At 49.9% G+C, this 22,456-nt stretch overlaps 1 protein-coding gene across 5 annotated transcripts in view; it reads right to left on the bottom strand.

Annotated features, from left to right (window-relative positions):
• The window catches only part of ARHGAP32 (Rho GTPase activating protein 32), a 247,896-nt gene that overhangs the window by 19,849 nt on the left and 205,591 nt on the right, over positions 1 to 22,456 (bottom strand). For all 5 annotated transcript variants that reach the window (XM_040084990.2, XM_058423373.1, XM_040084989.2 and 2 more), the window contains 2 exons: positions 16,708 to 16,857; positions 2,074 to 2,176 (listed from right to left, as the gene is read on the bottom strand). In XM_040084990.2, coding sequence (XP_039940924.1) covers positions 2,074 to 2,176; positions 16,708 to 16,857 — 253 coding nt within the window. The remainder of the gene's footprint in view (positions 1 to 2,073; positions 2,177 to 16,707; positions 16,858 to 22,456) is intronic.

Below are 22,456 nucleotides of genomic sequence, written 5' to 3'. Positions count from 1 at the left end.
GAGTGGTGAGCTAGGCCCTGGGAGCTGGAGAACCTCGGGGCCCCTGCCAGAGTCTTTAGGCTGCTCACAGCCATGGGGACTCACCCTGTCAGCACTGCAACCACAGCTGGGGCTGGGTGTGGTGGCCCATCCCTGCCCTGTCCCCCACCCAAAGCTGGCAGGTTGTGCCCAGAGGGTCACACAACCCCGAGCTCACCCTGCCTGAGGAGCAGAACACGCCCAGGGCGCATTTGTAACTGAGCCCTCCTGGGATCAGGATGAGCTCCTTCCATCCCTGGACATAGACACTGCTTGTGGGAAGCCTTTCACTCCCCCTGACAAGGGGCAGAAGAGGTCCCCACCTTCTCAGGGCGAGCAGCCCATCCCTTCCTCACCCTGAAGATTCAGTTTTCCACACCCCCGATGTCCAGCACACACCACTTCCACAGGCATCTTCTGACTTCACCCCTTGCTCACGTCTGGGACAGAAACTCAGCTCCTGCACCTGGCTCTACAGAATAGCTCAGGAAGGCACCAGCCCACCCCACAAAAACACACAGCTCTGGCTCAAACTCCCTGCCCATATCCTGCCCTACTCCAGTGATTTTTCCTAGGAGTAAAGCTCACACTGTGCCAGATGTTTCACTGCAGAAGTGAATACGGAGGGAAGAGAGGGATGCCCCACTACATTCAACCCTCCCTCTCTCTGCAGTCTTTCCAAAGCTACATGTTATTCCTTCTGATCCAAAGGAAGATTTTGCTGGGTGAAGAACAGCTCCACAGATCTCAAAAAGAGCCAGGATCCCAGGATACAGGGACTGACACCCCAAATCAAGAGTGGCTGTTTGCCCTCCTGCCAAATAAAGGCAGCTACTGCCCTACTGAAGAGCCAACCTCTGTCCCATGGAAATCTCCCATGTGGAATAAATTCTCTAACCTTCTCTCTAACCAAAAAGGTCTTTAAATCCAGGCGATCCAATTCTTCTATGGGAAACTAAGCACAGTGATTCATTTATTAGGATATTGCAGCTCCAGCACTGGAATGAGCCTAATGCCCTGCTTATACAGCTGGGAACTGCAGCAAGACGTGTCGTATGTTCATCAGACACTCAAAATCTGTAGTGATTTACATGAGCAGGACAGTGTCAGTAAGTTATGTCATGTACTCCCTTCCTTTTGCCTTTGGAACACCTCAGAAACCTGGAAAATAGGCTGTCACTTCATTCTCTACACTGGAATAGGGAATGATGCCATTACAATTTTAGAAAACCATTTTTAAAGCACCTTTGATACACAGTGAAGAAGAAAATGGTCATGGCAACACAAAAGGAAAAATATGGACTAGGGCAATGATTAGAAGGATAGTCCAGCACTAGTCAAAATGGGGAATAAAGGGAGATAACTGAAGCAATGGCAAATGTTTTATTTCAGTCACAGCTCCAGTCAGAGCCTTTGGATCCTGTATATCAAAACCTTGGGCCCAGATTTTTAAAATGGGACTTGCTGGGATAAGAAACAGAATTAATCTAAACCAGAACAAACCCACACATCCAAGGGTTTGGACAGTCACTGTACCAGCTCAAACCTGCCCACTGACCTGGGGGACAGCTGGTACAAAAAAAGATAACTCTGCCCATGGCAAATAGCCCTGTGCTGCCAGGCTGCGGGCCCAGAGCAGCGCTGGAAATGAGTCACAGCCACTGGGCACATCAGAACATTCCACACCAAGCAGGAGGAAAACAGCCTCATGAAAGCATCAAGGAAGTTTGCTGTGGTGGGAACAGCTCCTAACCAGAGCACACTCCTGGCCCTTCCCTGTGCAGCGCAGCAATGCCACCCACCAGACTCGGGCATGCATCCTTTGCAATTCCCTATTAACTGCTGGTAAGTCAGGAGCCCAAGGCAGCAGGGAGAAACATCAGGTACTCCACAGCACTCTCAGAGAGAGAAGGAACAGAAATGAAACATGACAGCGCAGTGACACCAGGATCCTGATACTTTATCCTGAAGGAAAGCCTCCTGCAGGGTGAATGTGCCTGAGGGAGCCCAGGCTGTGCCCCTGCCCGTGCCAGGGGCTCCAAGGCAGGCCCTTACCGGAGTTTCTGGATGTTGGAGGCAATCCCAGACAGCCGGTATATCCCATCCACAATGCCGTGCTTCTCGATGAACTCAGTGCAGCTCTTGAGGACCTGGGGCACTGAACAACAACAGCCGGGGTTAGTAAAGCCCTGGTTCAGGCTGGGCTCTTGGCAGATGCCATAAACTACTCCCACCTGGGCCATGGCTTCAGTTCCTCCTTAGCAGAGGAAGCCTGGAGGAAATTTAACTTCAGGACTTGATGTGGAAACTGGTCAGAGCTTTTCCTGCTTTAACAGGGGAATGCCAGGGTATCAATCAGGTCAAAAAAAGCCAGTTCTGGTCAGAAACAGTGCAGGTCCTATGACAACGCCCACAGGAACTGTGGTGTGAAATCCCATTCCAAAAGAGATGTAAAATGGAATAAATACTCTTTCAAATCTATACAGGATTAACCTATCCTGCTGGGTTTATGGACATACAAACATCGGGGAGATGCTACTTTTGGTGGCACAGACAGGAGAGCTTTTACAACTGATAATTTCATCCCAAACATCTCTCAGAGATAGCTGGATATGGAGAGCTCCACAGCATCCCACAGACACAGAAAGTGCAGACAGAGCGAGGCATGACAGAATGGAAAAATCAGCCCAGGGGATATAATTAGGTGTCAAGTTAATACTGCAGCCGCTTCACCACCCCATTCCTTCCAGCTGGATTCCCAGGCTCATGCACAGCCAGTGCTGGAACCATGTGTCCATCCCTGTAAGCTTGAGGAGGAACAAATCACTGCAGTTACAAAAGGCTGTAAAACTGCCCCGAACACAGAGGATCAGGATCGAGCTCCTATGAGCAAACCTTCATGGAAAAAGCTGGGATCCCTGTGCCAGCCACCTTTTTGCAGCAGCTCCTCTGCTGATCTCAGTCTGCTCTTTAGATGCCAGGTCTGACCAGTGCCACGTGACACAGACTGTGAGCAGGTCATGTGGCAAATCCCCTCACACCACACAGCAAATGCCATCTGCCAGGCAGTGTTCCCAAGCGCTGCTGCACTCGGATGCTCCGTGCTCCCCTCAGCCTCCACAATGCTGCTTTCCCAGCCTGCAGCAAAGCCTCACAGCTGGAGGAAAGGCTCATTTCAGATAGTTCCCTGGAAATCAGCAGGTGTATCCCGTAACAAGGGCATGTCTGCTCCACACTGGAGCGCAGGACGGGGTGAAAGCTGTAAATCCTGCAGCACGTCAGTGACAGGCTCAGCTGGAGCAGATTAGAGCCTGCACCTGGGATTCTCCAAGGCACCAAGAGACAGCCAGAACTGAGCCAGCCAGGCTCCAGTGTTACAGTCCCAGGGATGTACAGCAGCTCTCACCATTTTCCAGTCGGGGCAGACTTTGAGGCAAGCAGAGCCAAGAGCCTTGGGAACCAAGTGCTGCTTTTTTATGGAACAAAAACCAGTGGAGGTGAAGTCTTGTGCTACCTCAGCACTGATGAGCTCCAAGGAGGACCACAGGCTTCAGGAACCAACAGACACACCCTGGACCATCTGAGCTGGGATAGGAAACAGGTTCTCTCTGAACATAAACCCAGAGCACGTTGGGGATACATCCATCAGCCACCCACAACGACAGATCTGAGCAGAGCAGTTGGAACGCAAGACCTGGAATTCTCGTAGTGTCCCAGAAATATTTCTGGAGGACAGCGCTTAAGCCTTTATTCAAAAAGATGCAACACCTCTTCAAAGTTTTTAAGGCTGGAAGTGGACAGGAAAGGAGTTCTATCCTACTCAAGCAGTGGCCAGAAAGGGCTGAAGTGTGCATTGTACAGCACCTGGAGATGAGAGGGGCCCAGGTGTGACCTGTGCAGGGCAGCAGAGGTGCAACAGCTCCATCCCATGCAGCAAAGGACAAGGACAAGGCTCTGTGTGCTGACACAGCCAGAGGTGTTTGTCCCCCGTGGGAGAAGAGTACCCCAGACTGCCAGACACACCTGAACCAAGATCCTGCGGGATGCCCCTGTCTGTCTGTCTGCCCACCACCACCCATTACAATGGGCCAGAGGTCACACATCTCACCAGTGACCTGCACAGGGCTGAGACCCCATCAGCAGCATTCCCTGCATGCACAAGTCCCAGAGGATCAGGCAAAGGACTTTTCCCAAACTTTGAAGTGCTGCGGCAAGATCTGCTAAAGCTGCAAATCCCAAAGACCTTAATGATCCATACTGTAACCACAGGAGGGGTCCCCTGGAACCAGCAGAGCCCACTGAAATAAGTAAATCAAGATGCAAATAAATAATCAGGCAAATAAATCAAGAAGCAGACACACCAAGAGGCAGAAAAATAAACAGCACTCTCCCTGCCTGCCCCATTCCCAGCAGGAAACCTGGATGACAGTGGAGCCGGGGGGAAGGAGAGGGCTGCAGCACCAATGCTCTGCTGCGAGTTCTCTTTGTCATGGAAGAGCCTGGGCACAGTGACAGTAATTAATACACCCAGAAAAGATCCCAGCAGGCTTGTTCCAAGCATTTCCTCATCTGGTTACCAGGACAATCTGTTCTTTAAGCTAAATATACCATACCAGCACCACAGATATTTTGGAGGAATTCTGCACGGTTGGAGAAGGGACTGAATTCAAGTAGGGATAAAATTGTACCTGAGGAGCCTTTGCTGGAACAGTGACTTCATTTTTCAGATTTCTGAACAAAGATGACACCTGGCCATCGGGTGTGTGTTTAACCTCCTCTTGCCCTTCAGTGCCCGTTTTAGAGATGTACATCCACACATGGAGGGAACAGTGACTGTTCCCTCAGAAGGAAAAGGCAGGGTGACAGCACAAGCCAAGACTTAATTTTGCAAACGTCAGCTGTGCCCAGACCATTACCTACAGCAGCTTCTGACACCACACTGTGACTTTTTCAGGTACCTGTGTCCATCTGCTGCAGAAATCCCTCCCTTGCAGGTGAACTTCTCAGTTTTGGCTTCTAGATCCCAAACCACAACTCAGATTTGAAGCAGGCAGGTGCCTCAGCTTCATCCCAGCAGGGAACGAAGGAAGATTTCCTCTCACAGGATGCAACAGCAGCAACACTAAAGTTCTACTAATGGCAGTTAATTACTGTGGTTTCCTGCAATTACAACAACCAGACTCGACGGCACACTGGTTTCATTAAGAGCCATAAAGGCCCACCTGGGTCACCACTTGGTTCCTGGCAATTCCCAGGAGCTTTGGCAAGGCAGGAGGGAGCAAGTGAGCACGGGGTGACACTGAGTGCATTCCTGCAGCCCCAACCAGGGAACTGGGTCAGGGAACCTCTGAGCCCAGAACTGGTGCCTGCATTATCCAGCCAAGCACACAGCCCTTTCCAGTGCCACATTCCCAGGCAAGTAACGAAAGGCATTGATCCTCAGTGTGATTTTAGTCCTTTTCTGAGCCATGGGGTCTTCACCAGTGACTCCAGAAAACCTCCCTGCAGCGCAGTCACTGCTTCAGCTGTAGGCAGCTAAAATTCACGGTCAGGTGCTGCCTGGGAACACCCAGCTCTGCTGTGGACACTGCACACACCTCCCTCTCTAGAAACAATCAGCCCTCCCTCCTTCCCTCCACTATCTCCAATAGCAGGTGGTTCCAGGAGTCAAAGTGCAAAGGGCTGGAAATGTGGATGCCTCACCGAAGGGGACCCCAGCACATTTCATCAGCACAGCAGCCAAAGGAATTAATTCAACTCCTTCCAGAGCATCTCTCAGCTGGCTTGAAAGGTTTATTGCATCTCCGTGGGCTCGTTAACTGCTTAATTCTCTGCCATTAAGAGGAAGCAGAAGTTCTATGGTTTTCATTCTGAAAAACATTTTGATTCATCCTCACATGAGGCATAGTTCTTTTCTTATCATCTTGTTGGGTGGGTATTTTTTTTAATATTTTATAATGTTCCCTCCCTGGGCTTTGGGAGGCTGGCTTGTGTTTTATTTTATTTTATTTTATTTGCACATTACTGGAACCAGAAGTGTTTGCTCAGCCTGGGGCAGGAGGCCTCCCACCAAGCCCCCCTCTAGCACTAGCATTTTCCCAAAATACAGCAGCGGGGTGCAGGTCCCACAGGCCAGGCCTTGGGGCTGGACAATGGCCCAGAGCACCCAAAATGCTGCTCCTCACTGAATTCTACACATAACAAACCCACAAGGGAGCTCAACTTCCAGGAGCATGGAAAACCGACTGCCGCGAGCTCCGCTTCAGCAGAGGCGACAACCAGCATCCAGCTCCAGCAGAACTTGGGATGCACATGGAAAATCCAGACCTAAGTAACAGAGGGATAAAGGCTGTTTTGAGCCACCAGGACACAAACTGGAACAATCAGTCATCAGATAAAATGCAGGTGGAGGAGCTCACCCCTGGTTGTCCAGGATGCCTCTGGAAACAGCTGGGAAGGACAAGCAGGGGAAAAGCCAGCAGAGGAGGACACACACCCAGCACAGCAGAAACGGTGCCACTGCAGCAGGAATTCCCCTTTCTTGGAATTCTGTGCCCAGCCACGACTGACAACTTTCAGACATCTGGAGTTAGCCGTATAAATCACAACTCCCCAGCCATTAATCCGGGATTATGAAAAAACCTAACAAGGAATAGCCCTTCTTGAAGAAATACAGTTGCTTTTACTCCAGTAATTTCCTATTTTAACTCCGCTTTAGAACCGTTAAGGTTGGAAAAGACCTCTAAGATCATCAAGGCCATTTTCCAGAAAACTGTCCAAGTATTTCCTTAAAATAAAAACAACAGTTAAAACCCTGTAATATTTCAGCCTGTGACTTCTAAACTTCTCATTTGTGAAGTTCTTCCCTCCACTTTAGGTATATAAAGGTGTGAAGCAGCAGAGGAGAGAGATTAAGGATTTTCTCTTTTTTTGCTGCATGAGGAGCTCCCTGCCACACAATATTGTACCCTCACGTGTCATTCCAGGTACACTGACCCCACCAGCCCCTGCACATTCAGAAAAACATCAAACTTTAAAAGACTCTATTCTCAGGACTTTTCTCTCACTTTCGTCTCATTCCTAAATCCCTGTCCTCATGTTTGAACCACCACGAGAAATACAAGCCCAACCAAACAGATACCCTCCTTGCTTCCTAAGATGCTCAAAGCCACGTTGGATGGGGCTTGGAGCAACCTGGTCTAGGGGAAGGTATCCCTGCCTGGGGCAGCAGGTGGGACTGGGTGGGATTTGAGGTCCCTTCCAACCCAAGCCGGTCTGGGATTCAGTGATTCTCCAATTCCCCATTCCTCACCCCACATCGGTACAAAGTCCAAGCTGCCCCAGCTCCTGGTCACACGCACGCAGCTCTTATCTGGAGCGTGACTTTTGCACTTGGGAAAGTGCAGCCATGGCAGAGTGGACCATAGCCCAGGAGCAGGATCCCTGATCCACGCAGGGCTCACGGCAGGATCAGCACCGGACTCTGCTTCCTCAGCCTGGAATTCTTTTATGGCAGCTCAGCCAGGGCTGTGGAAAGCAAAGTGCGAAGTTCAGGCCTGGGGAACATAAATGCCTGGGCTGCATCAGGCAGGGCAGGTCGACAGGCACGTCTGTCACATCCTGGGAGATCACCAACGCTCCTGAGGCTGCGCCAGGACAGCCTGGAATCTGAGGGCTGCAGGGGATCCTCACTGCCCGCTATCCGTGATGGAGATGTACAGCCAATCCCCATCACAGGCTGCACCCACACAGTTCCCAGGGCTCTCCCAGGGTTTAACTGTTTTTAATACAAAATATCACAGAACCATTAAGGCTGCAAAAGCCTCTAAGGTTGACTCCAACTGCTCTCCCAGCACTGCCATGGCTGAACCATATTCCCAAGTGCCACAACCCAGCAGCTTTTAAATTGCTGGGCAAACTGAGTAGTTCCAATGCTTGAAAACTCCCTCAGTGAAGGAATTTTTCCTAATATCCAAAAAGACACTAATAATACTCAGATTTGGCCAGTGTGCTGGAGCCTTTTTGTTTAGACCAACTATACTCCCTCCAATAAACTGAGAGGGGGGGGGGAAGCTTTCCCCGTGCTAAGAGCAGCAGGATAAGAGCACAAGCAATTCCTGTACTGACTGTGACATTTTTCCTCATGTTTGTTCCCCCCACAGCTGTAGTGTTTCGAAATGCAAATTAATTTTCAACTCCCGGCTGTCCTCAGGGTCACTCAGGCACAAAGAATCCTCTTCTCACAGCTGCAGGCCGGGCAAGGGAGAAGGGGAGAAACAAACTGGGTCTTTTTTAGCAGCCAAGGCTTGTGTTCCCTGCCCAGCAACCCCAAGGATGTCCCTGCAAACAAGGGATTCTCCACAGGGATCCCATGTACCCCTTTGTAATGCTGACCCCGCATCCAATAATTTTAAATTCCAGAAACTTGGAGGGCAGATGGTGAAGCAATAACAGTGCCTGTTGTGGTTGGAAATTTGCCCAAAATAGCTCAAAACTACTGGCCTTTGCAAGTATCAACTTGTGTCCAGTTAGCCTGTGCAGCAGAGAACACATCTGCAGCACGGGGAGTTCTCATCTCCAGTTTGGGTCAACTATTCCCTTTTTCCCCAGGCTCCTGGATCTGCCTTTGATGTCACATGAGGCTGGGTGTGCAGAGACTCATCGCCACACCCAGGGGGACTTCAGCCACCTAAAGCACTCTGGCTTGCCACAGTTCAACATCAGAAACGTTCGGATCCGGGATGCAAACCCAACCCAAGGAGCACAATAAATACAGGGGGAACACACAGGCAAATTTATTTAATTCCTACAGACTTTCGCAACTGGATGTCACCTGCCAACCTCTGCTGGCACTTAGATAAATACTATTCAATACTTGTATCTCACTCCTAATCTCCCAAGTACCTCCTGGGTATTAGGAATTTACCCTGTGGCACCTTGGGGGCAGACACGGGTTATTAGTTTGATTGTACAAGCCTGGAGATGGAATGGGAGATAACAAACAAGTTCCCCAAGGCCAAAAATCTGTGGCAAGGACAGGTTTGAGCTCCCAGCTCAGGACCAGAACTCTGAGTGCAGCTGTGACCATTGACTGCCCCAGTCCTTTGGAGATTGATTTTGAATTAAAAGATTACTATAAAACAGAAAATACTGAAAGGGACTGGTTTTGGCATGTTTGAGGCTGCCTGGTTTCAACATCCTGCCAATTAAATTTAAAATGGGACAGTCAGGACAGCAGGATGGAGGGAAGGGGATGGCTAAGATTACCTGGGAGCTCAGAGGTTGCCAAGCCACAGCAGTCCCACAGAATTCCTGCCCCAGAATGCAACTTTAAAACCTTTTCCCCCCTGATTTTCACTGTGTGTGCACAGGGCTGTGTGTTACAGGGATTCAGGTGCAAGTGAAAACGCTGAGACGGGTCAGTGTTTCCCTAGTGAGTAACAGAAAACTGTTTACAGATACACAAACACTACTGAGGGAGGAGAGCAGGAGGATTTCCAGCACCCCCAGTTAGGTGGCCTTGTCAGGGAACAAGATCCACCCCTGATTTGTGAGCTGCAGCTCTATAGATAAACAACCAAGCCCAGATATCCAGGAGAGCATTACAGAATTACTGGATTAGTAAGAATGCATTGTTTTTCCTGCTGTGACAATGGAGAAGTTAGGATCCCCTTCTTAAAAAACCACCTGGAACAGAGTAGACAAGGTGAATCACCTCCAGATATCTCCACCTGCTTGGATAACAAGCGTAAAGGAAACAGGGACTTTAAGGGACTTGGCAAAGTCACACAAGAAATGTCTCAGCAGAAAAGAGAATTGCAAACAGAAACTTCAGGACTCAAGATTTGTGTCCTAATCACGAACTGCTTTAGGCATACAAGTGCTTAAAAATAGAGACAGAAGGAAAACTGGGATAGCAGGATGCCAGAGCTCAACCTGCTTGGAGGTTTGAAACTTTTCAGTCCACATCCAAGCTTGTCAGCTTGGATACTCTGAAAATACCTACTGAAAGCACAAAAATGCCCCAGGGGTTCACTCCCAGAGTGAGCACATCTAACACAACCCCCAGCCCCATCCAGAGCCAGCATTCCCCCCCCCCTGCTGGAATGGCTGTGGCCCACGTCACCATTCTGGGGGAAATGTCACACATGTCACACACAACCAACACTTCAATAAACCTCTGTAAAGGAACAAGTTGTTTTTGCCACCGATGTGGCTGCCAGCATTCAAGGCATAACAATTGCAGACATACCTGGGAATCACAGGCCAGGCTGCTGAGCTGCCACAGAACTCCTTGGGAGCTACAGGGAAAAACTGAGGGTCTTTTTCATGTGGAAGCCCTGCAAATATTCCAAAGTCCTTCTAAAGAGAAAATCTTGGAGCAAAGGCATCACAAGCAGGGATTTCACCTGAGTCATCAGAACATTAAATCCCAGACAGGTTTGGGTTGGAAGGGACCTTAAAGCTCCCCCAGTCCCATCCCTGCCATGGACAGGGACAGGGCAATAACAGGGAACGGGAACTGGTTATATTCACTCTCTTGGAGTTAAAGCAGCGAGAAAAACTGAAATTGCTCAGTCTGTAGGACTCAGCTGTCCTGAATTCCCAATCAAGGCTTCCCTCAGGGTGGCAAAGATTCCAAGCCAACCAGGCAGCCTTTCATTAGAATGACAAATCTGAGCTGGTAAAAGGGGCTCCTCACATCAATACCAGGAGAAAAGGCATGACAGAGATTGTCAAACCTGTGGTTGAGCTAAGGGCAACCAGGCTTTCAGAGATCCCAGCCAAGAGGTTGCCAAGACCTCATTCCTTCTGTTTCTCTGTTCAGGTAACAGTTCCCTCTATATCCAGCTCTGCCAAAAATTACCATCAGAGGCAAATACACCAACCAGCTGGAGGGAGGGGACGGCTCCATGGGATGGATAACTCCAGAGGATCCCCATCAAGCCATGATGTCACCAGGAACCCCAAGGTGCTGCTATGGACCTTTCTGAAGAGCATCACAACCAGCACAGGGGAATAGAACCACACCTGGCAAACCCTTGCTGCTCCTGCACAGTACATAAAGCAATGCAGATCCCCTATCTGCTATTCTCTTCCATTTTATTTTTTATTTAATTCTACCCACCTGTCCAAATTAATTCTGAATAAATGTGGAGAACTGGAAGAACAGGAAAGACACAGAGCAAGATGAGTGAGTTAGTGAACTTTGTCTTTGGTAGGCATTTACATCTCCAGCAGAAGTCAATGCTTCTTGCTGACCTCACAGCATGAGTATTTTATAAAAATTTAAAAGTCATGTATAGGAAACTTGTCAATTAAAAATTCCATTTGTAAATATATCTTTTCCAGTGATGGAAGCTGATGACGTATGAACGTGACAAAGGCATAGAGAGGCACAAGAAATGCTATGTGCCATTAGCCTACAAAATCCTCAGTGGATACAGCCAGTTGTGTGATGGATTATCTCTGGAGGTGAACCCGTGACATCACCCCACTGGGGGACCCCAGGGTTAGCCTGTGCTTCAGTCCAGCTGCTAAGGGAGAAAGGCTCATTCCCAACAAGTGACAGGTGACAGAAACACTTCTGGATGGAAGAACAAATGGTGTTTCCTGGATGGAGGAACAAATTGCACTCCAAGCAATCCCAGCACATGATGCCCAGCAGTATTTGAATAAAAAGCACATTGCCAAGTAACCTCTCACGTGCTGCAGCTCGGGAGTCCCTCACTTGCAGAATGGCAAAGTGGCTTTTCCTTGGTGGCTGCTGACCCTTGCTGCTGGGTGCTGACCCACCCTGGCCTGTGCTGACCCTTGCTGCTGGGTGCTGACCCACCCTGGCCTGTGCTGACCCTTGCTGCTGGGTGCTGACCCACCCTGGCCTGTGCTGACCCTTGCTGCTGGGTGCTGACCCACCCTGGCCTGTGCTGACCCACCCTGCTGGGTGCTGACCCACCCTGGCCTGTGCTGACCCTTGCTGCTGGGTGCTGACCCACCCTGGCCTGTGCTGACCCACCCTGCTGGGTGCTGACCCACCCTGGCCTGTGCTGACCCTTGCTGCTGGGTGCTGACCCACCCTGCTGGGTGCTGACCCTTCCTGCTGGGTGCTGACCCATCCTCACCCCACTCCCCAGAGCAGCCCCAGCCCTGCCTGGGCTCCCCATGGGCATTGTGGCTCCATGTGACCCCTCGTCCCTCCATCAGCTCATCAAGGACATGCCCAGCTCCCCGAGCCCAGCCTCTCCTGCAGGGCTCCATGTTCCCCCTCACTCCCACCTGTGTCACACCCCCAGGAGCTGTGGGGAGCTCCCTGGCCAAACACTCTGAGGCAGGAACCAGGCCACAGTGCAGTGGCTGCAATGCCGCACTCACTCCACCAGCTCCCACACTCCACAAACATCTCTGCCAGCACATCCTGCTAATTGGGGTCGGGCTAAATTTAAGCTCCATTTAGTTTCCTTCAAAAGAGAAAAACTTGGGGGGAAAAAAAGAATCTCTGCCTACCAAGGGAATAAGAACAAAGTCTCTTCAGAAGTCAGGGATTGGGGTGGATTTGCTGTATCTCACAGCTCCATAAGATTGTGACAGGACACAAGAAATGGCTGGAGTTGTGCCAGGGGAGGTTTAGGTTGGATACTGGGAGAAGTTCTCCCCCCAGCAGGTGCTGGGCACTGCCCAGGCTCCCCAGGGAATGGGAACAGCCCCGAGGCTGCCAGAGCTCCAGGAGCATTTGGACAATGCTCTGAGGCACAGGGTGGGATTGTTGGGGTGTCTGTGCAGGGCCAGGAGCAGGGCTGGATGATAGCTGTGGTCCCTCCCAACTGGGAATACCCTGTGAATTTGTGAAACAAACCAGCAAGGCAGGCGACACTGCACCAACCCAACTGGGAACATTTCTGAGGGCAATGGAGAAATAGCAACTCCCTGCTGAGCCTGGTCTGCTGCCAAGTGACGCTTCCCTGTCAGGGAAGTATCCCAAGCCCAGCAGGAGCCAAGTGATGAGTAAGGCACTGGATGGGATGCAGACAGGAGTCGGGCTCCACGCGGTGTCTGGAGCTGACTGGAGAAATATTGTGCAAACCAACGTACTTGAAGGGAGCATTACCACAGGCTCTGCCAGCAGAGAAGTCCAAAAACCCTCATATCAAAACTGGTTTTACTCCTGCAGGTCCCAGCCCATCATTCAGTGCTGACATGTGACAAGAGAGAATAAAAGGACACCCTGCTGAGACTTTCACTGGAAGAAACACACCTATGCATACCCAGCCCCATGCTCAGGAGCCTTGTGACTCCCAATTCCCTCTTCCCAAGCAGCTTGGAGCACAGATGATTTTGAAAAATAATCCTGTGATCTGCCCATGACTCAGAACCTCATTGTCCTACCCTCCTTCCCCTCACCTCCAAGGACCTTTGGAGAAGGACTGCTCAGCACCTCATGGAGGTGTCACTCCTACCCTGGAAGGGCTCCAGCACTGTTTGGACAGCTGACAGAGTCAGCACAAACCAGAATGTAACTGAAAAGCGAGCACACCAAACCCAACCCCCGGGACAGCGCCCAGTACTCACCACAATCCCCACCATGAATCACCAGAAACACAGCAGAGTTTAGGATGCACTGCTCACCCCTCACACTGTGACTGTAAACACCTGTTAAACCCTCACCTCCCTCCCTGTAGCTGCTCAGTGTCCCTGCTCAGATGCACACAGGTCACTCAGGGAAATGACACTGTCTCCAGGGCAGCACCACCAGCCTGTTGCTGCACTCCTCCAGCTTTCACCAGACACCTTCCCTAGGGAGAAACCTGGGCACAGACACATCGTATCCTGATCTTTAGAGCTGCAGGTTCTGTCCCAGCAGCCTGGAGGCACCTTCCAGCAGGGAGAGCATGGCCTCAGCACAGGCCCATCCCAAAAACTCAGATAACCACAACAAATGCTCCACTCGGCCATGGCTTGGCGACTGCAGCACGTGGTGCTTTGCAGGATGGCATCCCAGGGCTCCTGCTCCCTAACAGCAAACCAGGGCACATTACTGCATCACTTTCCTCCTGTGCATCCCATGGCAAATTTATCCTCCTCCTGGTTCAGAGGATGCAGAGTGAGGGATTACTTTATGAGCCCACAGAAAGACAAGGTACTGCAGCAAGTGAAACATCTCCTCTGTGTAAATCCCCTCTGGGTACACAGCAAACATGTTCTTCTCCTGGCCAGGCAATCTGAGCCAGCTGCCTCAGTGCAGGGTTTACTAAAACTTATTGCAGTTTTTGTCCTTATCCCTTTTATTCTCTCCTTCTGCCTCCCACTCACTAAAAACGAGCAGTTTCAGAGATTCATGACTACAGAATTCGGGCTGCTCATGCTGTTTCTCAGGAAATTCTTGAAAACTTGTCACCTTCACGAAACTGGTTACTAGGAAAATTCTTAGCATAACTCCAGTTTGTTTCAATATTGCATTTTTTGAGGTGCACACGATGCCTTGTAACTCACTGCAATCACTAGGGACAGTAGCATTTGCTCCTTCAACACCGATAAATATTTTTGGAGACTGGACATTGATTCAACAAAACTAACACAAGCTTAAACAAATCAATGAATGTATTTGTTTCTTTCTGTTCTTCTGAACTCCCATGTTCCAAGCTGTGACTCCAAAGTATCACCAGCAAGTACCACACACAGACTTCAGCCAGAGCGTGCTCTGAGCTCCTGGAAAAAGCACTTGATGTTCTGATTATGAGAAGCAGCTTCTTTAATTCACCTCAGGCCCCTTTCAGCAGGTCAGCACTGCAAGAGGCTCCACAACTGAGCTACAGTAATGCTACAGGAGGAGGCAATCTTAAAATGCTGCGCACGCACAGAGCTCAACTTGCAGGGACCCAGAAACGTCTCTACGAGCCCCATCCCGGGGATTACGTCACTTGGAATACAGGTCAGGGAGCTGAATCACACGGAAAACAACAATTCTGCTGTGGGAAAGGAGCCATGTCCCTATTGGCAACACTCAAATTGGATCTGCTTTACTCCAGGGAGTTAGGAAAGGGTTATTAAACCAAGGGTGAAAGCAGCTGGTGACTCCTGAGCTGAAAGACCTCATTAGCACAGCCCAGACAGTGCCACCCCCATGCGTGGGATGGTGGGGAGAGACCAGGACAAGGACAGAGCTCCCAAAGACTGTCAAACAAGAACCTCCAGTGGAGTTAAAGCAGTTCAGTTCAGCTCAGGATCTGTCTTTGAATGCTAAATAAACCACCCCTTGAAGCCAGGGGAAGAAGTCGGCACAGAGGGCAGAGAAAAGCTTTGGCCATCGCTGACTTGTGCCTAACGAAAACAGACAGGAGGAGGGCTGGAGATGAAAGGGAATTCCCTCCTTCCCATCAATGAGCTCACTCTGCTGGCACAGCTCCTGCCCTCCAAGAGTGCTCCCACAGCACACACATAAAACCAGCTCCAGAGCCACCCAGTGCTGTGAATTACCTACTCCTGACACAGCTGCACATGGGTCACTGTCTGCTCTCGATTTCAAACCACCTCTGGTGCTTTTCAAGCCCCAGTAAGGATCTCTGCTGGTTCCAGCTGAGCCAACAAACCTTGCCACAGTTCTGACCCCCTAAAGACAAGCACATACTCAGCAGCAGCTGGTAGTGAAACACTTTTATGTCAGGTGAGGGAGTGCGTATCACTGTTACCAACCAAATCAGCTGGAAAAAAGCAAGAAATGGCTCCCTGCCCTTTGCCAGCCCCTTTTCAAAAGGCATTTGGATGAACAAGGAGTCTGAAGACTCACTGAAAACAACTTTAACAGAGAAACACCTTTCCTGCCCCACACATTCCTCTGCCTACACACAAAAGCTGGAAGACATCAGATGGACAACTCTGGCACAAGGGATCTGCTGCAAAGGCACCCAACAGATCCCATCACTGCCTTCCTGACGGCCTTAACTCCTGGGCAAACCACCTACAACGCACAGCTGCTCCAGGCTGCATTCCCAAATATCCCTGGGTGTGGGCTCCCAGTGGGAACAGCCTAGCCTGGGGAGCTGGGACAGCATCCAAGTGCTCTGGCTGGTCCTCAGCACTTGCAGGAACCTGGGCTGGAGATGGCACAGGGAAAGGGCAGGAAAGAGCCCCATGAAATCCAAGTTCATCCCAGGAAGAGCGGTAACAATTGTGTAATCGTGTAAGGTGTCATTTTTATCTTGGAATGGAAAGGTTTTCTCCTCTGCCTCCCTGAACTGCTGATGGGGAGGGAAAAGGGACCCTGAAGAGAGAGGAAAAGTCAGCTGTTAGGAAACACAATATTCAGTTAATTCCTGAAAATCCTGTGAATTCCAAGGAAAGGGCAGATGAAGGATTTACACTGGAAATTGTGCTAGATTCATACAAAGGTACCAAGTTAAGACAAATGTAGGGGTTTAACATGCCTGTTATTTAATCACTGACACTGACATACGTAAAGCTTACATTCCTGGAAAAAAAAACAACTTCTCTGAAGACCTGAAGAGGTTGAAAACCCATCTGCAGGAGCTGCAGCCACCTTCAGCGCTCCCACAGTGTTTGCTTCTCATTAGCCTCAGTTTCCCTTTCAGCTACGGATTAGTGTCCCACATTTGTCCCCCAGCACGACCCCAACAGCTACGATCACCCTGACAAATTCCCAGCAGAGGAAGAACTCAGGAGCAGGTTGTTTCTTACCGTCATGGCCAGAGTTGAGCAGGTGTTCCCCCAGGTCACAGCCAAACACCCTTTCCTTGAGGATCCCCCGCTGTTTCAGTTTCTGTTTTGTTGGGCGCGACTTCATGAATGTCCGGAGGAAGGTGATGAGCTTCCCGTGCTTCTTTGACACTGCACAAGACAAGGAACAACCACTTCATTCCAGATCTGGCAACCACTGAGCACAACTCCTTCTACAGAGCACATAAGAACTGGAGTAACATATCAAATATCAATTATTTACAGGAACAGATTTTCCAAGGTTCAACACTAAACAGAGGCTTGGCTTTTGTTCCAACCCTTGGCTAGTGCAGAGTTACCAGGAGCGAGCTGGAATGGAAGGACTAACACAAAGACACGTTTCTCTGCAGAACAGCTTCAGGCAGGAGCCACCTGAAGGGCTGATGGTGGGCAGCACCTGGGAGGGGCAAATTCATCTCTGGGAATGGGGCTCAACTCAGAAATCTGGAAATCTCCTGTGCAAACCAGTGTGTAATCTACACACAAAAATAAGGCTTTGTGACTGGCCCTCATTCTGGTCTGAGGCCCCTCCAGAACAAAGGGCTGGCTATAATCTCTGAGAATCCCTGAGAGCCCAACCTGCCCCAGTGAGCACACTGGCTCCTCACTGCCCCTCACTGCACCTGCACAGGCACCACCCCAGAGCTCAGCAACTCCCCTCTCAAGCCATCACAAAACAAAACCACAGAATCACAGAGTCACGGAGGCTGGAAAAGCCCTCCAAGGCCACGAATCCAACCTGTGCCAAATCCCCACCCTGTCACCCTGCCCAGAGCACTGAGCATCACATCCAACACTGAATGTCCCTTGGACACCTCCTTGTTCATCCACTGAACAGGCCACAAAAGCAGCTGATTGAAGAGACGCAGTTTAGCCTCTGCAGAATGAATACAAGCAGCCTCCAAAGAGAGGAGGATGTGGCTCAGAAGCCACCTTCAACCTCCTGCTCTGTCCCTCTGGGCTGTGGTGGGGAAACTCTGGTCCCTCTGCTAAAAGCACCTGCTCAGGAGCTGAATCCCAGTGCAAGGCAAAGGAGAGCACTGGGTGACAGCAGTGACCTGGCCCTGGGAGAAGAGGCCAGGCTCAGGCTGAATGGGACCAGAACAAAGCCCTGGAATGTCAATGTTCCTGCAGAGGCCTCGAGCCTCCCCAACAAAAGTGCCATTGTTTACACGATTTAAAAGCAGTTTAATTCAACAGAAGAGCGCTACTGAAGGGAACAAACCGCTGGGTACAAAGGGCCGTGCTTTGTGAAGAAGCTTTTGCAGCCTGGGAAGTTGTAAAGGCTCCTCCGGCAGCAGCAATTACCCTCCCCTGCTCCTCCCTCTCAACCCAGGCAGGAAAGACAAGAACCTTATATTCCACCCGCATTAAACCCACAAATACTGCAATCAAGTATCAGCAGAGTAACACCTTCCAAAGCAGTGAAGACCCCTGGGGACAAAGGTTCATCCCCTCAGCGTCACCTCAGCTGCCTAATGAAATGTGAGATACAGAGAGCAGCTCTGAAAATGGGACTCAGAAAAGCAAATACAGATGGGCACTGCTTCACTCGGGGGTTCTTCAACCAGGGAACATGGAAAACCTTGTCCCAAGATCGTGGTTATACTGCAAAATGCTTCGGGATGCTTTAATCCCTTCACACAGCTGAATATTTCTCCTTCCATTTTACCAGACATTGACATGGTCCCTCTACTGCTATATGTAATAAACCTGATACATTAATATGCTTATATATAATAAACCTGATTCCACTGACCTTAACAAATTTGTACCGATGTGAGGAAAACAAACTTCTCCTTCTGCACAAAGTCCCCTGTAGCAGTACACCACTAAACTGATCCTCAGCACCACCTGAATACCTGAAAACCCAAAATCCCCACCAAACCCCACATCTGCATCCTCAGCAATCAAATCCAACTCATTTAACAACTACAGGAGCCTTGAGCATGACAAAGTGGGGCTGTGGGGGCTTTAATCAAAGGAGTGTGTGCAGTTTGACAGGGTTATTTAATTGCACTCAATAAAGGAACAGATTGTGCTGACATGCCAAACAAAGTTAGGATGGGGTTTGGTTGTATCCATCATCACAGGAAAATAAGGACTCATTTATCACCTCCTATCAGCCCAGCTCAAGGATGAGAAAGTGTCATCCTGATTAGCGTGGAATTTCCAAGGTTAGCACCCTCAGGCTGCTGTGGTAACACCACTGGAGGTAAGAGACTTGAGACATGCCTTTACAACAGGCAAACAGAGCACCTATTAATCCAAATAAAGCAATCATTAAGATGTGTGTATTCACTTAAATAATTTCACACTCTGTATACTATGCACCTTGCTTGACTTAACGAAAAACGAGCCCATCAGAGAATGATGTGAAAGGGAGAAAAATGCATCCAATTCTAGAATCAGATCATTGTGATCTGTGATCACTAATGCAGGCCACAACGTGACTTTTGGGTCACCTCAGCACTAAACCAGAAAAAAAATCTGCAATGGATACACTTCCGTGGTCCAAAGATGTACTTGGCTTGGTACTGGCATCATTGACCAGAACAGCGACTTGAGTTTTTAAAACACAATAAATCTGCTCAGCCTTTAAGCCACTCAGTGCAGGTTACAGTAATTGTCCTGCCTTCTGCACCATTAAGCAGACTCCCACAAATTCCCTGCCACAGAGGAGTGCTGCAGCAGCCAAGGACTCTGTAAGGTTCAGCCACCAGAAATTGCCTTGTCCCCAGCCTGTGGAAGTGTTTGCACGGCTCCTTGGTCACACAGAGCCTGCCCTGCTGATCCTGCATCACTGTCAGATCACTGCAGAGCCTCTCTCAGGCTGAACCCAGCTCCGAGGGCTGCACCCACGCACGAATGATTCACTCAGGCTTCTGCTGGGTGGGGGAGAACAAGAGAACAGCAAGAAAATCCAAGCAGTCATCTCCCTGCTGGCAAGTTATTAAGGAGAACGAAGGCAGGTAGGTGTCTGAGAGGGAATGAGCTCCGCTCCTGAGCTGTGGGAGCTGCCTCCTGCAGCAGCAGCAAGGTGGGATCCTCCCCCCCTCTGGCATGGCCGACCCTTGAACCACCAATGCACCCCGAGGGATTAATTCCTGCTGCATTCTGGTTCAGGTGAACGCAGCACAGCAGACCCGGGCTCCGGATATGCACCGATGCCAAAAGCTGCCAGGAATGCTGCAGAATCCGTGTTTTCTCCAAACCCCATCTCAAAGCTTTGCTGCCCTACAGGTGACAGTGACAGCAGCAACCAGCAGTGCTCTTCTTGCTACAGCACCAACAACTGTTTTGCACCCAGAATTGGTGACTGCAGGAAAACCAGGGAATCAAGGCACAGGATTTAGACCTGAAACAAATCTGCAAGTGTTACAAACCAAGCAGATGTGGATTAAACAATTAACCCTTTCCTACCATTACTGTCCCACTAATAAGCAGGGACACGACAGAGCTGATCCATTCACAGCTTGCACCTCCACACAAGGTGTTAATAGAAATAAATTTGGGAACCAGCATTAGTAACAGACCATTTCAAATGGTTGCTGTGCTTTAAGTTACCAACTGAAAGCCAAACCAAACTAAACAGAAATTCCAACATTTATCTGTATTGCTTTCCACCTCAAACTTAACCACCACAAAATACTCTGTTTACCAAAAAACGGAGACTTTCCTGGAAGGAGCAAGGGCTGCTTTTCCTCAGAAAGGCAGATTTGGCTTAACATCCCAGACCGAAGAAGCAAAAAGAAATTCTCCATCCAGTGGAAAGAGCCTGGCTTAAAAAAACCCCAAATGAAACCCAGCTGAAAAATCCCACCTGAGCCTGTACCACTTCTGAAGTTTTGCTGGCACAAATGTGTCAAATAGGAGCACACAAAAATCTCCCCCTGCCTTGCTGTCATAACTGTGCTGGCCAAAGCCTTTACAGAGTGGGAAGGGAGGGAAGGAAAAGGAATCCTGGTGCCAGGTAGTACATTGTGGCTTTGGGAAGCTGCCCAATACCTCCCCCAGGAACATTTATGGATCAGGCAGCGCTGTTGTTGTTACACACCAGCACTGGTGGTGCAAGTGAGGCCCCAAATCCCCCTGACACTGGTAAAAGCTATTAAATAACAATCACTTCATGCTTTCTGCAGCTTTACTGGAGAGCTGTGCCAGCCATCAGCTCTTCATCAGCTTCACTCTCTTGCTCAGCACAACTCGCCATCCTGAAGCCCACAGGGATCTCTTGGGATTTGCTGAGGAGTCCTGAGCCCTCCTTGGAGCTCAGCCCATGGTGGCATTCCTGGGAGTCCCCATACCACGAGCTCAGCCCACACTGGCACTGCTGGGTGTCCCCATTCCCTGAGGCTGAGCTGAGCCACTGCTGTGACCTGGATTAGGAATAATCTGCTGCCCCGGTGCTCTCAGGGCAAAGCTGGGCCAGCCCAGGTGAGACAGCCCAGAACCAACCTGCTCCCCCTGGTCCTGATCCCTCCTGATTCCCATGGATTCGTTAGGGATGCAGTTATTTGGGATTCACAGCACAGTCCAACAACACCACGTGGCTCAGCCCAAACTCCACAAGTGATGTCTGCCCACAAAATCCTTCCCAAGACTACTGCAGTATTTAATTACAATTGCAAAGTGCTGCCAGCAGAAGGAAAGGTAGGATGGCAAAGAGCACTGGCTCCTTCGGATTCCTTGGCTTTGGATCATACAGACTGAACAGGAAAAGCCCTTTCAACAAACAAATGCAGCCTGTGTCCCCAGATTTGTTCTGCTCATCAAGAAAAGCCCCACGAAGCAAAGGTTCAAGCACAAAACAAGAGAGCCAACCCTGCAGCAGGACAGCATCTCCCAGCTGACTCATCCTGCTCCTTCCCAAAGGCCCGGGGACATCCAGGCAAATGGTGACCTGCCAGCAGATCCTAAATCCAGAGTGGTTTGGGTTGGAAGGGACTTTAAAGGTCATCTTCCAAACTCCTGCCATGGCCAGGGACACCTTTCACTACACCAGGCTGCTCCAAGCCCCATCCAGGGCAACGGCAACTGCCCCCAAGACACCCTCTCAAAATCCCTGCTTGTTTCCCAAGCTCTCTGCCTGTTCCCTGCAGCCTCTTTAGCCTTTGCCAAGGGAAAACAAGCCCCTGCTCCACAAACAAAGAGCACCTGCCCCATTCCCTGTTGGTAGCACTAATATTTGGGGTTTGACAAATCCCCTCCACAGGGTAATGGCAGCATGTTTTCTGATGCAGGGTTAGCAAACCTGGACTCCAAGAGAATAGTCTTGGAGGGTGTTTGCTGACCCACATTCCCAGCACATGGGCAGCCTGTTTGTTTCTGTTATTCCCAGTGATTTTACAGGTCACAGCACCCAGCTGGCCCCCACTGTGAGGGGAGCCTGGTGCTCAGACCAAAGCAACAACACGTGTGGCTGCAGAGCTCCACAGCAATCAACAAAAGCAAAGATGGAAAAAGATGTGGGAATGTCATAAAGAAAAACATTACAAAACAAAAGTGAAATCCATGCTCTCTGAAGGGAGATTTACAGCAAACCAGGCAAAAATTTTTCCAGGCTATTAGTCCCTCCAGAGCCATTCTCTTCTAAAATTAAACTGCTGCAGGGAGAGAAGGAGAAGCAACAGACTCTTCTGAAAAAAAGAGCAGCACCAGGAATCAGGAGATGAGAAGCTGGGGTTTTTTTGCCACACACTTCCTGCGC

The sequence above is a fragment of the Hirundo rustica genome, chromosome 23 (genome assembly GCF_015227805.2).
Source record: "Hirundo rustica isolate bHirRus1 chromosome 23, bHirRus1.pri.v3, whole genome shotgun sequence".
In the NCBI taxonomy this organism is placed as follows: domain Eukaryota; kingdom Metazoa; phylum Chordata; class Aves; order Passeriformes; family Hirundinidae; genus Hirundo; species Hirundo rustica.
This window is presented reverse-complemented; position numbering and strand designations above follow the sequence as displayed.